The 15,267-nt window shown below is 44.7% G+C and overlaps 1 protein-coding gene across 1 annotated transcript in view; it reads left to right on the top strand.

Annotated features, from left to right (window-relative positions):
• Positions 1 to 15,267, top strand: part of JAKMIP1 (janus kinase and microtubule interacting protein 1) — a 329,059-nt gene that overhangs the window by 311,154 nt on the left and 2,638 nt on the right. The window contains exon 21 of the mRNA XM_077477804.1: positions 7,828 to 7,872. Within this exon, the coding sequence (XP_077333930.1) occupies positions 7,828 to 7,872 (45 nt within the window). The remainder of the gene's footprint in view (positions 1 to 7,827; positions 7,873 to 15,267) is intronic.

Genomic DNA, 15,267 nt, shown 5'->3' with positions numbered 1-15,267 from the left:
ACTGACTGTGTGTATGTGTGTGTGTATATATATATCAAATACACTGCCACTGACTGCTGAATAACCAGCCTGCTTAATCAAAATCAAGCTATCTCTCTGTCCACACCAACAACCCAACAACACTACACAGGGCCACCGTGTAGGCAGCCTTATATAGTGCGGGGCGTGGACTTAGTCCCCCTGAGCCAAGATTGGCCAAAGCCACCCTGTGTTTGGGCAATTATGGCTGTCTTAGCAGAGGGCGCTGGGATTGGCCAAAGCATGCAAGTCAGGTGCATGCTTTGGTCAATCATCATGCAGCAATGCACTGCGATCTACATTATGGGCCGTTCTGTGGGGCTCAAATTTGCCACGAATGCCCCATAATGTTCACTCTTCGGCGAACACCCGATGTTCGAGTTGAACGTATGTTCGACCCGAACATCAAGCTCATCCTTACCTAAGTATACCATGCTGCACTTATGCCCAGATTTCTCAGCGGAGCTGCAGAGAAGACTCAAGACCTTTACTGATATCCGCCGGAGACTTTGCGAGCATGACATCAAATACTCCATGCTGTATCTGTATTCTTTGACAACCCGGAAGATGCATATGCCTGGCTACTTACCCTGAAGTGATTCCCCTGTGCTCTCCTGCAGCTGCATTTCTTCCATCAGTTGCTTCTGTTTTAAATAGTTTGACCACTGCACTGACATTAACTGGTTGATTTCTGCAAGTTGAGGTGGTAGACCACTCTATACCCAGATCATCCTTGTCCACTATATGCATTGATACCCTATCCCTGTCTTGTATACCCTTGTCATCGCATTTTTTGGATTCTGCCAATTGCCTCCTTAATAGTGGGTGCATAGGATGGCTGGACCCCCTGTTCATGACATTGTTTATTCATGATCATATTTAACTCTGGCTCTTCGGAACTGCCACTGAATGAATTAATGCAACTTCTCTACGAAACTGTTCTCGCATCGGGTACTTCTGGAGTGCCCGGCCCTCCCCTGATGTGAGGGGACACATGTCCCATCATTCTCGCCTGCTGTTACGGGACAGTTACCACCTGAGATCTACCCTGGAACTTTGAGCCTCAAGTGGGCGATTTTTGCTATCAAGTTCTTGGGAGTAAAGCTGCTTGGCGATAAGTGGGTTTATGTCGAGCAGTAGGGTGTTACATATACTGTTCAGTTTGCTTTTACACTTGCATTGTTTTTCTTGCTGGAATATGTTTCTTTCTCCAGGACCATTTGACACTTCTGGCTTCTGGACTCCAATACTGGCTCTCGGAGGAGGTACTCCTGGTTATGGGCCTACTACAAGAAACCCACTTAACTGGTTGTAAAATTCTAACTCTCAAGAGGACATGGGTTGGACAAGGGTTTCATGCCACATACTCCTCCTTTGCGAGGGGGGTGATCAATCTGTTGACCAAGTCGCTCCCCTGTTTGGTGGAACAAGTCTTCACTGACCCAGGGGGACAATATGTCATTCTGATTCTTGAAATGTACACCCAGCGTTGGGCAATGGTTAATGTATATACCCCACTTCTGTTTGACTCCACCATCTTATATGCATTTATTGCTAATCTAGCCCCTCACCAACTCCACAAAATTATAATTGGAGGGGACTTTAAGGCCATTTTGGATCAGCTAAGGATACTTCTAACCCCCTTAGTTCTGCTCACCCTGACTTAGCCATGTAGGCAGACACTACCAATCTTCAAGATATTTGGAGGTGGAAACATCCAGAGGACATTAATTATTCCCATGTTTCAGCTATGTATAACTCGGCTCCCACATAGTCTTGTTGTTTGGGATTGCTTCCACTCTGTCCTGTGTGGGGGCAGTCTCTTACCTCCCAGTAGGTCTTTCAGGACCATGCCCCGCTAGAATTGTGCCTGACACTGGGCACCTCTCGTGAGCCGAGATGTTGGAGGCTCGGCTCACATTGGATAGACAATCCTCAAGTTCAGCATGGTTTGTCCCAAGCTTTTGGAATACTTGACATGTTTTAGGAAGCGGGTAAGGATCACACCCGGGGGGGGTATGTCTCCTCTATTAAGAAAGTGAGGGCGGACTTTGCTGCACAAACCATTCAACTGGAAAAGGGAGAAGCTGCAGCAATGGCATCGTCCACGGCGAACCCAAAACCTGAAACTTATTCCAATTTAGCTCGGGCAAGGAGAGAATTGAAGCTCCATTATACCTCATTAGTGCAGTCTGATGCTCAGAAATTTGTAGCCAAACTTTTTGAATCAAGGGATAAAAATGGCAAATTTCTAGCCAACCTGGTGGCAGAACCCGCTTGCCAAACATTGATCCCCATGATTCGGACATCAATTACAGATCCAGAGGGTATGTTAAATGAATTGCACCTCTTTTATAGTCAATTGTATGATGATCTGCACTCTAACCCAGTTGAGTCCATGTTGGAGGAGCTAGGGGGAGCGGGGATCAGCCTGCTTCTTCTGAGGAGGACAGGGATGCTCTAGATAAGCCTGTAACGTGTCAAGAGATAGAGGATGCAATTTACTCCCTACCAAACAAAAAATCACCAGGACCCGAGGGGCTGCCGGGAGAATGATATAAAACCCATGCTGCTTTACTAGTTCCCAAACTAACTCAATTATTTACAGATTGCTTGGGATCTGAGAGGCTACCTGACAGTATGTATCAGGAACACATAGTACTGCTACCCAAACTGGGTAAAGATTTAACATGTTGCTCATCCTACAGGCCCATATCTTTGCTGAAATATGCTGAAATATGATCTTAAGATCCTTACTAAAGTGCTGGCTAATAGAATTATGAAGGTTCTGCCGTGCCTTGTCAATATAGATCAAACTGGCTTCATGCCTGACAAGTCCACAGATATTAATATTAGGCAAGTCTTTGCGCACCTCAAGCTCCCACTCGAGGACAATGCCTCCCGAGTCTTGGTAGCCCTTGACATCGAAAAGGCTTTTGACACAGTGAGATGGCCATATATGATGCAGGTTCTGGAAAGCTCTGGCCCATTATTTAGGAAGTGGATTGGCTTACTTTACATGGCCCCGGTTTTCAGTATCAAACTGAATGGCAGACTCTCACCCTCCTCCCCAATCAAAAGGGGGATGGGGCAGGGGTGTCCCTTTTCCCCTACAGTGTTTGCCTTGGTAAGGGAGCCTTTCATTGAGGCCTTGCGGAAGTCAAGCGGGGTGTCCGGGATCTGTGTAGGATCCATTGTCGAAAAACTGGCATTATATGCTGATGACTTGATCCTCTTCTTGCGGGACCCTGGCCCCTCACTTTCCGCTGAGCTTCAGCTCTTGGGCCGCTTTGCGGCTCTTTATGGCCTCAAAACGAACTGGAGCAAATCACTTATTCTACCCATAGATCCAGGGACAAAGAACCTAATTGACCCTACTTCACCTTTGCAATGGGCAACCACCATCAGATATTTAGGCATCAATATTTCCTCCAATGTCCACGACTTCAGTAAACTTAATTTGTCCCCAGTACTGCAATGGTGTAAACAGAAGTTTAAGGCCTGGTCGAATCTCCCACTATTTCTCAAATATATTTAATAGAGATGAAAATACTACCGGTCTTGTACAACCTTAGGCATTCTATGGTGTGGATACCAAAGACCCTTTTCCAACAATTAGACTCAATATTAGCCTCTTTTCTGTGGTAGTCACAATTGGCTTGTTGGTAGTTCTAGAGGCAGCACATTTGGGATCCTTTGAGGCCTTTTGCAACGCACTATATAGGGGTCGGGGGGTTCCTATACACCCTTAACACTTGCTATGAAGGCTAGTATCAAAGCATGGCACATATTGGTAATTAAACCCAACCAGGTAAAAGCCTTTGGTACAACCCGAGGTTACAGGAATTTTACTCATTACAAGATATGTTTTTTTTTTTATTAGTGTTTTAATGCGTTGTTTGTGCAGTGGACTAGCCAGTCTCCAGATCTTAATCCTATAGATAATTTATGGCGGGAGCTGAAATTTTCAAGTTGCCAAGCGATAGCCAAGAAACTTTAAGGATTTAGAGAAGATCTGTAAAGAAGAGTCATCCAAAATCCCTCCTGAGATATGTGCAAACCTGGTCACCAACTACAAGAAACTTCTTACCTGTGTGCTTGCCAACAAGGGTTACTCCACCAAGTACTAAGTCATGTTTTGCTTGGGGATCAAATACTTATTTTACTCACTGAAATGCAAGTCAAACGTGTTTTTTCTGGAATTTTGGTTGATATTCTGTCTCTCTCATTTAAAATACACCTATGATAAAAAATATAGACCCTTCATTTCTTTGTAATTGGGCAAACTTACAAAATCTGCAGGGGATCAAATAATTATTTGTACAATGTATACTGTGATTGCTGTAACAAAATAAAGCTGAAAGGAGATATTTCATGAACAGGACCCATCTGTAGTAGTATCAGCAGCCTTGAATCTGTCTACTATGTCTCTCAGCATGAGATGTTCTAGAGCAAGGGTCTACAAACTGTGGCCGGGGCCAGATGTGCAGCCTTTTGCTTGCTTTTATCCTGCCATTTGGGCATTTTTTTCATTCACTGACACCAACAAAAGGGCACAATTTCTCCCACTGACACCGATGAAAGGGCACAATTTCTACCAATGACACCAACAATGGGGCACTGTTCCTCCCAATGACACCAACAATGGGGCACAGCTCCTCCCAATGGGTCCTAATAACACCAATGGGGCGCAATGCCACACACTGACACCAAAGATGGGGCATTGTTTATTTCCACTGATGCAGGGTCTTTTTCTACTATCGATGGCCACAGTCTAGACCCCCCTAAAGTCTGTAAGACCGTAAACTTGCCCTTTGCTTAAAAAGTTTGGAGAGCCCTGTTCTAGAGCAATGGTTTCCATACTGTGGCCCAGGGGCCAGATGTTCCCCTTTGCTTGCCTTACCTAGCCCGTGAGACATTGTTCTTGCTACTGACACCAACAATAGGGCATAACTCCTTCTGCTGGCAACAGCAGTGAGGCAAAATTACTCCCACTGACACCCAACAATGGCGCACTATTTCTACCCCTAATGTCAAAGATAGGGCATAGTTTACTTCTGAGTATAGTCTGGCCCCCCTAAATTCTGAAGGACAGTAAACTGACCCTTTGTTTAGAAGGTTTGGAGACCCCTGGTCTAGAGACAAGAAAGGTGCAGATTATGGATGAGCTCAAGCACGTTTGGATCATAGTCTGAACCCACATGAGCGAGCCCGCTAGGAAGTTGCCACTTTATTATGCCAATCAGCGGCATTCCTCATCCTACATGAGCACATACACCCACCCCCTGTATGAGCAGAACTGTGGGTGGGACTCAGCAAGCTCTACCCACTACAGGCTGCCTGCAAAAAACTACAGGAGGGGGCGGATACAAGATCAGTCACCCTGCACAAAGAGAGAGAGCAGCAGTGGTTGGTCTTTATTACAGGAAAATCCTGCTCAAAGACCAAGTTTTTACGCTGAATTACACTAATACACAAACAAGTAAGAATACACGACTCTTGTATTTAGACAATATTTGCCTTTACTGGAATTCAAACTTAAATCTTTGATTTCCATGTTTTTTTCTTTTTTTCTTTTTATTCCATTTAGGATTTTCAGTGCCATTTTTAAATGGATAGCCAAAACCATGTGATTATCAAGTCAAAGCTGTCATGGAAACCACACGTTCAGATTCAGGGGTCATTTTTCCATTGCTTTTTGATCGCTAGTCCTGGACACGTTCTCTTTGCCAAAAGCCAGCCAAATGTGGATCAAAATTTGTCCGGTTCAGCAGGGACTAGCCAAATTTCATTCCATGTATGGGCAGGTTAATTGTACACAAGTTGATCCATTGATCGACTTGGGTACAACCAGCCTGTCAGATTTTTATACATGCGATTACTGCCAGCAGCTATAGCCACTAGCAGTAATCATTGTATTCTTCCATTAGGAAGGCTCCCTGTGCCTCCTGCTAGCAGAAAATAATAGCGCTGCCGGAGGCATTCCCCGATTAACACTGTGCTGATGGGGGAATCAAGTGAAAATCAATGAATCTATGGCTTGCCTTAAAGTGTATCTCTAGGCAAAAACTTGAGGTGGGGGTGAGTTAGAGTTGCCCACAGAACAAGAGATGAGGAGAAATCTGCTAATAGGGACACCAGCTGTCTAAGATGGGAATTCCTCTTTCAGAGATTGCCTCTAACTTCCTGTTGCATCTCTGAGACCAATGGCAGAACTGTAGGGGTCGCTGCACTTGCGACTGGGCCCTGTTGTTCTGCCACTGTGGGGGGCCCCAAAGACACTGCATCTCCCCCTGCACCCCTGGCGGTCTGTTTAACATGCAGATGGGGAGGTAGGAGGCGGCGATTGGCAGCTCTATGGTGCCCGTGAGCCAGGGGATCTCTCTGGGGCTTGTAGTTCTCTCTCTGAATGTATACAATGGAGAGGGGAGGGGCCTCTGACTGAAGCATGTATCGGCTTCAATCTTCAGTGAGTGGCTCTGCTGATTGCCACCTCCCCCCTAGGTGGGGGGGTACAGAGAAGTGCTGAGGCTCCAAAATGCACAGCAGAGACCAGCCAGAGGGGAACCTCTGGAAGGGGGGGGGGGTGACTGTCTGAGGACCCTAATGTAAGGGGAGCCTCTCTGGGAACCCTGAAGGGAGGGCCCTCTGGGGACCATGATGTAAGGGGGGCTCTCTGGGAACCCTGATGTAAGGGGGGCTCTCTGGGGACCCTGATGTAAGGGGGGGCTCTCTGGGGACCCTGATGTAAGGCTTTCCAGGGACCCTGATGTAAGGAAGGCTCTCTGGGGGCCCTGATGTAAGGGGGCTCTTTGGGGACCCTGATGTAAGGAGGGGGCCCTCTGGGGACCCTGATGTAAGGAAGGCTCTCTGGGGGCCCTGATGTAAGGGGTCTCTCTGGGGACCCTGATGTAAGGGGACTCTCTGGGGACTCTGTAAGGGGGGCTCTCTGGGGACCCTGATGTATGGGGGGGGGGGCTCTCTCAAATGACATAGTCCATTGTAGTCTAATTAGTTGTGTTTAAATATTAGTATTTATTCATTATTATATCAACAGACTCTGGACGGGTGAGAGGCTTGTAGGCCCATATGTTAGTTCTAGATAATTTTTTATTACTGAGGCCACTTTCACACTGAGGCGCTTTACAAGCATTTAAGCGCTAAAAATAGCGCCCGCCAAGCGCCTCTCCTGTCTCTCCAGTGGGAAAGCCTGAGTGCTTTCACACTGGAGCAATGCGCTTGCAGGATGCTACAAAAAGTCCTGCAAGCAGCATCTTTGGGGCAGTTTAGGGCACCCCTAAACCGCCCTTGCCATTAAAATCAATGGCCAGCGCTCCCGAAGCACCTGTAAATTGCTTTTGGCTTCGGCAGCGGCGCTTTTAACCCTTTATCGGCCACTAGAGGGGTTAAAAGTGCCCCGCTAGCAGCCAAAAAAGCTCAGCTAAAATGACGGTAAATGGGGCGCTTTACCCCCGACGCCCCCACTGCCTCAGTGTGAAAGTGCCCTAACAACAACATAAGTGACAAAAAGTTTAATTTCCTTAAACTGAATTGGATTTTACTTACTGATCATAATTTGAAACACACATTAAGTGATCAAATGGCATATTTAAATCAATCACTATATCAGACAATCATGTTGTTCCTAGTATGTTTGGTGTATGAATGATGCTCTTCTTGTAGAAATATTGTACAAAGCTATGAAACTTACTTCTCTGCTTCTCACTGGATTTCTTCTTTTTTTCTTTTTTCTGTTTTGTTTTGATCTTATTTTATAGTTTTTGTTCCTTTTTTTGTTTTTCTCACTAGCATTCATTCTGTGGCCTTAACGATCTATTCCAGCAAACAAAGATGGTTGGTATTTACTGAACATTATTTTTATTTGATACTTACTGATTCCTGCGCCATCTACTTTGCAATATTGATAGCAGAAGAGCTATTTAGATAAATGATGCTCGTTGATAATTGTGGAATTGATGTAAACATATTGATTATATACAATGCATCTGAAATTTTCTTTAAAGTGTAGCAAAACACAATTTTTTTAGTTTTCAATTAAAATGGGAAAGTTTATTGGATCTGTCAGCTTTTTATAGCTGTCGGTGTCCCTACAGCGTAGGTGCACCCTCTCTATTTGACCTGGTGACCACAGTAATTGGAACTGAAAGTAAGGGAAAATCCCCCAACAGGGGCACTTGCTCCAGTGACGGCTGTTGAAAAAAAGATTTCTTCTAGCTTCCTCGTGCGACTTAGAACAGGAAGTAAAGTGAAATCTTCTCCATGGTACGCAGATGCCAACAAAAAAAAGCTTAGCGGGGAATAAAACATTCCCTTCTCTATCAAAAATAAACAAACAATATTTTTGGCCTAAGGTTTACTTAAAGAATTTTTAGATGTTTGGGTGCATCAGGGGCAAGATATCCACCCTTCAGTCCTTGTCTTACTTTCAATCCAAATATGTGTATGTATATATATATATATATATATATATATATATATATATATATATATATATATATATATATATAATTACACATTATAATACCAAAAGTATTGGGATGCCTGACTTTACACGCACATGAACTTTAATGGCATCCCAGTCTTAGTCTGTAGGATTCAATATTGAGTTGGCCCACACTTTGCAGCCTTAAAAGCTTCAACTCTTCTGGGGAGGCTGTCCACAAGTTTTCGGAGTGTATTTATGGGAATGTTTGACCATTCTTCCAGAAGCACATTTGTGAGGTCAGGCACTGTTGTTGGACAAGAAGGCCTGGCTCACAGTCTCCACTCTAATTCATTCCAAAGGTGTTCTATCAGGTTGAGGTCAGGACTTTGTGCAGGCCAGTCAAGTTCCTACATCCCAAACTTGCTGTCCTGATGTTCTGAGTGGAAAATGTCCTGTTAAGCCTCTGTATGGTCTTGGCCACCATTCTGCAGCTCAGTTTCCACTCAACAGTACAATTTCCACTCAGCTCGCCATGGTCGACCAAAGAAGTTGAGGGCACATGCTCAGCTCCATATCCAGAGGTTGTCTTTGGGAAATAAACATATGAGTGCTGCCAGCATTGCTGCAGAGGCTGAAGGGGTGGGGGGGTCAGCCTGTCAGTACTCAGAACATATGTCGCACACTGCATCAAATTGGGCTGCATGGCTGTTGTTCCAAATGGAAGCCTCTTCTAAGACCCCATTCACACCTGAGCGTTTTGTAGCTTGAAGCCTGAAGCTACAAAACGCTAGAGGGGAAAAATTCTATTATTCTCAATGGAGATGGTTCACATCTCCACTACATGTCGCCTGAAGCCGAACGCCTGAAGCTCAAACAAGTTCCGGACCCTTTTTTGTTGCTCGAATTGAGCAGATTTGGGCTTTTTTCTTCTTTTAACATTGGTGACCTTTTGCCCTGCACAAAATCGCGGTAAAAAACGTTGTAAAAACGCTGCGAATCGCGGTAAAAAACACCGCAAAAAAACGCTTGAAAATGCTACGCTCAGGTGTGAATGTAGTCTAAAGCTGATGCACAAGAAAGCCCGCAAACTGTTTGCTGAAGACAAGCAGACTAGGGACATGGATTACTGGAACCATGTCCTGTGGTCTGATGAGACCAAGATAAGCTTATTTGGTTCAGATGGTGTCAAGTGTGTGTGGAAGCAACCAGGTGAGGAGTACAAAGACAAGTGTGTCTTGCCTACAGTCAAGCATGGTGGTGGGAGTGTCATGATCTGGGGCTGCATGAGTGCTGCTGGCACTGGGGAGCTACAGTTTATCAAGGGAACCATGAATGCCAACATGTACATACTGAAGCAGAGCATGATCCCCTCCGTTCAGAGACTGGGCCACAGGGCAGTATTCCAACATAACGACCTCAAACACACCTCCTTGCCGACCACTGCATTGCTAAAGAAGCAGAGGGTAAAGGTGATGGGCTGGCCAAGCATGTCTCCAGACCTAAACCCCTTTGAGCATCTGTGGGGCATCCTCAAATGGAAGTTGGAGGAGTGCAAGGTCTCTAACATCCACCAGCTCTGTGACGTCGTCATGGAAGAGTGGAAGAGGACTCCAGTGGCAACCTATGAAGCTCTGGTGAACTCCATGCCCAAGAGGATTAAGGCAGTGCTGGAAAATAATGGTGTCCACACAAAATATTGACACTTTGGGCCCAATTTGGAAATTTTCACTTAGGGATGTACTCACTTTTGTTGCCAGCGGTTTAGACATTAATGACTGTGTGTTCAGTTATGTAGTGGCGGCTCCTGAAGAGCACGCGCTATGCGTTTTTTCAAAGTTAAAATTGCCTAAACTGCAGTTTGGTTTGGGTACAATTCTCTAAATTAGACTTCAGCATCAGTCTGACTGGACTGTGAAATGTTCAGCCTGGTCACAGGGAGCACTGTCTCTTCTGGCAGTCATGGAACTATGGTCTGGTTGGGTGCTTAAGTTACTATCTCTCGGAGCCCGCCCAGTGGGAGTGGCGCTCTCATTGTGCTTTCTGGGAGAGGGTATTTAAGATGCGGACATCACGTGGTTCGGGGTTCCGGTCCAGAATAATGTACTGACTTCATGGTCCTGGTCCTCCTGACCAGCCCCCAGGAGGGCTATGGCCTGGGGTGCCGTCTCCAGTTTGGGAGAGACCCAGTGACTTCAAGCATTTCAGGGGAGGACTCTTCAGAAGCAGACCACTTATGGGTTGGTCTCTTAGTAAGAGCCTGGAAAGGCTGAAGTACCCGAGGGAATCCGGTCTTGTGGATATCGCCAAGCTGGCTGAAAGATCCAAGTATCACACAAGTGTTTTGAAGCTTAAGTTTCCCTACGTGTTCTACAACAACATCTGTGACAGAGACATTATCTTGTACGTGTTCTACAACAACGTCTGTGGCAGAGACTTGTCCCTGAGTAAGCATCTTGTTGGCTGCTAGGCCCCTTGTGAGAGAAGGACTGTCCAACTTGAGTGATCATCCAGTTGCGAATGGCTATTCTCTGGATGCAGTCAAAGTAAGCAAGTCCTCCAACATTTTGACTTTGACACTGAGTACCTGAATTCCCTTTCCAACCCTCTGATCCCAATTTAGGAGACTGTTCATTGTCTACGTTTGCAAATAAAATCCATTCAAGTGGATCTGTTGTCGGTCTCTCAAGTTACTGGGCCATTTACCACAGGACACTCCTAGACATGCAACGAGGAAGACAGAAGGTAACAGTAAGCCAAAATCTAACCAGCAGCTCCTTCGGGGGTTAGTGCTACATGTGGGGGCTCGCAGTCCGGGATTTACCATTACCCCGCAAAGAACTGTACACGTAGTAAAGCATAGGACAGAGGGTTGTGTTTTTGAACTGCGCCATCAGTGCCATCTTTACTAGGACTTTCACTGAGGTGCGTAAGCGTGGGAGGAGCCCTTGCCGAAAAGCCCGCGAAGTTAAGCAGCCCAAGCATTACAGTGGGAGGAGTCGGAGTTGTTCTTTTCCTGCATGAGACACCACGTGAGAGTGTGTTGCGGAAGGAGAAGATGCCAGTCAATTCTTCTCTTAAAGTGTTTTAGAGAAGATTCTTTGAGAATGTACCATGCTCCGGGTATGCAGTCTGTGTCAGGACCCAGGATGCCTACTGGAAGGGGTTCCACAAGTATGCAGATGCCCGGTACCGTGCTGACAGACACAGGCATTTGCCTGCTGCCGCAGGGGCGGTTTATCCTATATACCGCAGGAGATATGGAGGGCCATGGCATGTTATGCGGGAAGTGTGATGGCCTGATCGCCAACCCTCGACTGTTTGCAAGATGCAGAAGGTGTGGAGAGTACGCTTTTAAAGTGGAGCAGTCAATTGTACTACCAAGGGCTTACCGCATGGTCTGGGCCACGTGCGTGACAACCAAGGAGTCGGCCATTTTCGCCCCTTTGGTGAGGCCTTCCACAGTGGTGACACCTGTCGTTGCTGACATCTCTGAGAGAGATGCCGCTGCTTCAACCACTGCGACTGCCGAAGAAACCACTTTGGAGCAGATGGACACTGCTTCTACTACCATTACTGAAATTACCATGCCTCCTTTGGAGAGAGTGGGGCGTACAAAGTCTTCCCGGAACCGACATGGAGGACCGCCACCGAGTCCGGCTGGATCCAAGAAGTAAACATTTAGTGAATTGTTTGCCGGTAGAGGAATATCGAGATTCAGAGTTAGAGTCTTTGTCAGATACTGGAGATGATGACATTTTGGGGACATTGCCCCAGGAGTTGTTGTGGGCTGGAGGGGACGATGTAGCCGCCACTTGTACAGATATCCAACTTGAGTGATCATCCAGATGCGAATGGCTATTCTCTGGATGTAGTCAAAGTAAGCAAGTTCTCCAATATTTTGACTTTGACACTAAGAGTACCTGAATTCCCTTTCCAACCCTCTGATCCCAATTTAAGAGACTGTTCATTGTAAAATCCATTCAAGTGGATCTGTTGTCGGTCTCTCAAGTTACTGGGCCATTTACCACGGGACACCCCTAGATGTGCAACGAGGAAGACAGAAGGTAACGGTAAGCCCAAATCTAAACAGCAGCTCCTTTGGGGGTTAGTGCTACAGTTATTTTAAGGGGACAGCAAATTGTCATTGTTATACAAGCTGTACACTCACTACTTTACATTGTAGCAAAGTGTCATTTCTTCAGTGTTGTGACATGAAAAGATATAATAAAATATTTACAAAAATGTGAGGGGTGTACTCACTTGTGAGATACCGTATATATTGTACATTATATCCAATGTATAAATAGATCAGTTGTTTTAAAAATAATAAAACACAGACCTGACTGCAATTCTAACCTTCTCCTTGGTGCTATCCCCTGAAAACAAATTGGTCCCAGGGATAGTGAGACCATTTGTAATGGCTCTGGCAGGTAGACCCAGGAATTTAAGTGCAGACATCTCTGTAGGGGTTAAATTCTACCATCCCCTTTACCTACCTTGACTTCAGAGCCCTAGAAGTCCTGCTTAATCAGACACACACTGGAGTGATGAGCAATGACTTGTTTATTGGGCGTGGCTCATCATGTTAAGTATTCAAAAGCAGGTGGGTTGCACCATTTCTGCCCACCAATCAGATATACATATAATGCATATTATGATAATTGCATTAGATGACATACCCTTTTCCCCCGAAAATAAGACCTAGCAGGATTGTCGGTGATGGCTGCAATATAAACCCTACCCCCAAATAAGCCCTAGTTAAAGTCCTTGTAGGTCCTCTTTTCAGGGTAGGGCTTATTTTCGGGGAAATATATATATATATATATATATATATATATATATATATATATATACACATACAGTGGGGATCAAAAGTTTGGGCACCCCAGGTAAAAATTTGTATTAATGTGCATAACGAAGCCAAGGAAAGATGGAAAAATCTCCAAATGGCATCAAATTACAGATTAGAAAAGTTAGATTTTATTTCCATCATTTACACTTTCAAAATTACAGAAAACTAAAAAATGGTGTCTGCAAAAGTTTGGGCACCCTGCAGAATTTATAGCATGCATTGCCCCCTTTGCAAAGCTGAGTCATGGATTGTTCTCAATCATCGTCTGGGAAGACCAGGTGATGTCAATCTCAAAGGTTTTAAATGGCCAGACTCATCTGACCTTGCCCCAACAATCAACACCGTTCTTCTAAGCAGTTGTCTAGAAAACTGAAAATAGTTGACGCTCACAAAGCTGGAGAAGGCTATAAGAAGATAGCAAAGCATTTTCAGATGTCAATATCCTCTGTTCGGAATGTAATTAAGAAATGGCAGTCATTAGGAACAGTGGAAGTTAAAGCAAGATCTGGAAAACCAAGAAAAATATCAGACAGAACAGCTCGCAGGATTGTGAGAAAAGCAATTCAAAACCCACGTTTGACTGCACGATCCCTCCAGAAAGATCTGGCAGACACTGGAGTTGTGGTACACTATTCCACTATAAAGAGATACTTGTACAAATATGGTCTTCATGGAAGAGTCATCAGAAGAAAACCTCTTCTACGTCCTCACCACAAAAATCAGCGTTTGAACTTTGCAAATGAACATATAGAGCCTGAGGCATTTTGGAAACAAGTTATGTGGACCAATGAGGTTAAGATAGAACTTTTTGGCCGGAATGAGCAGAGGTACGTTTGGAGAAGAAAGGGCACAGAATTTAATGAAAAGAATCTCTGTCCAACTGTTAAGCATGGGGGTGGATCAATCATGCTTTGGGGTTGTATTGCAGCCAGAGGCACAGGGAAAAGTTCATGAGTAGAAGGAAAAATGGATTCAATAAAATTGCAGCAAATTTTGGATGGTAACTTGATGCCATCTGTGAAAAAGCTGAAGTTAAAGAGAGGATGGCTTCTACAAATGGATAATGATCCTAAACACACCTCAAAATCCACAGGGGATTACATCAAGAGACGTAAACTGAAGGTTTTGCCATGGCCTTCACAATCTCCTGACCTCAACATTATTGAAAATCTATGGATAGACCTTAAAAGAGCAGTGCGTGACAGACAGCCCAGAAATCTCAAAGAACTGGAACACTTTTGTAAGGAAGAATGGGCAAAGATACCTCAAACAAGAATCGAAAGACTCTTGGCTGGCTACAAAAAGCGTTTACAAGCTGTGATACTTGCCAAAGGGGGCAGTACAAGATATTAACTCTGCAGTGTGCCCAAACTTTTGCAGATGCCATTTTTTTGTTTTCTGTAATTTTGAAAGTGTAAATGATGGAAATAAAATCTAACTTTTTTTGACATATTATAAGAATGTCTAATCTGTAATTTGATGCCATTTGGAGAGTTTTTATCTTTCCTTGGCTTCGATATGCACATTAATATGCATTTTTACCTGGGGTGCCCAAACTTTCGATCCCCACTGTATATATATTCCATTAAACAGCTTCCTCTGGTTGCCTCGCTGCTAGGCTATTCTTGAATTTATAAGTTCCTCATTTAAATTTCACTTTTACTATATACTGTTGGGCTCATAAGTTTACATACCCTGGCAGAATTTATGATTTCTTGGTAATTTTTCAGAAAATACTACAGAACCTTCACTTCACAGGTCGACTTGGCCTTGTGTTTTGGATCATTGTCATGTTGGAATGTCCATGCACAGCTTCCTGGCTGAATGCAATGCAAATGTTCCTCCAGTATTTTTTGATAATATACTTCATTCATCTTGCCAACAATTTTGACCAAATTTCCTGCGACTTTGTAGCTTACACGTCCCCAAAACATCAGCGATCCACCTCCGT

The sequence above is a fragment of the Lithobates pipiens genome, unplaced genomic scaffold (assembly GCF_037356315.1).
Source record: "Lithobates pipiens isolate NorthernLeopardFrog02 unplaced genomic scaffold, aLitPip1_a1.2 Scaffold_13, whole genome shotgun sequence".
NCBI classification, from domain to species: Eukaryota; Metazoa; Chordata; class Amphibia; order Anura; family Ranidae; genus Lithobates; species Lithobates pipiens.
This window is presented reverse-complemented; position numbering and strand designations above follow the sequence as displayed.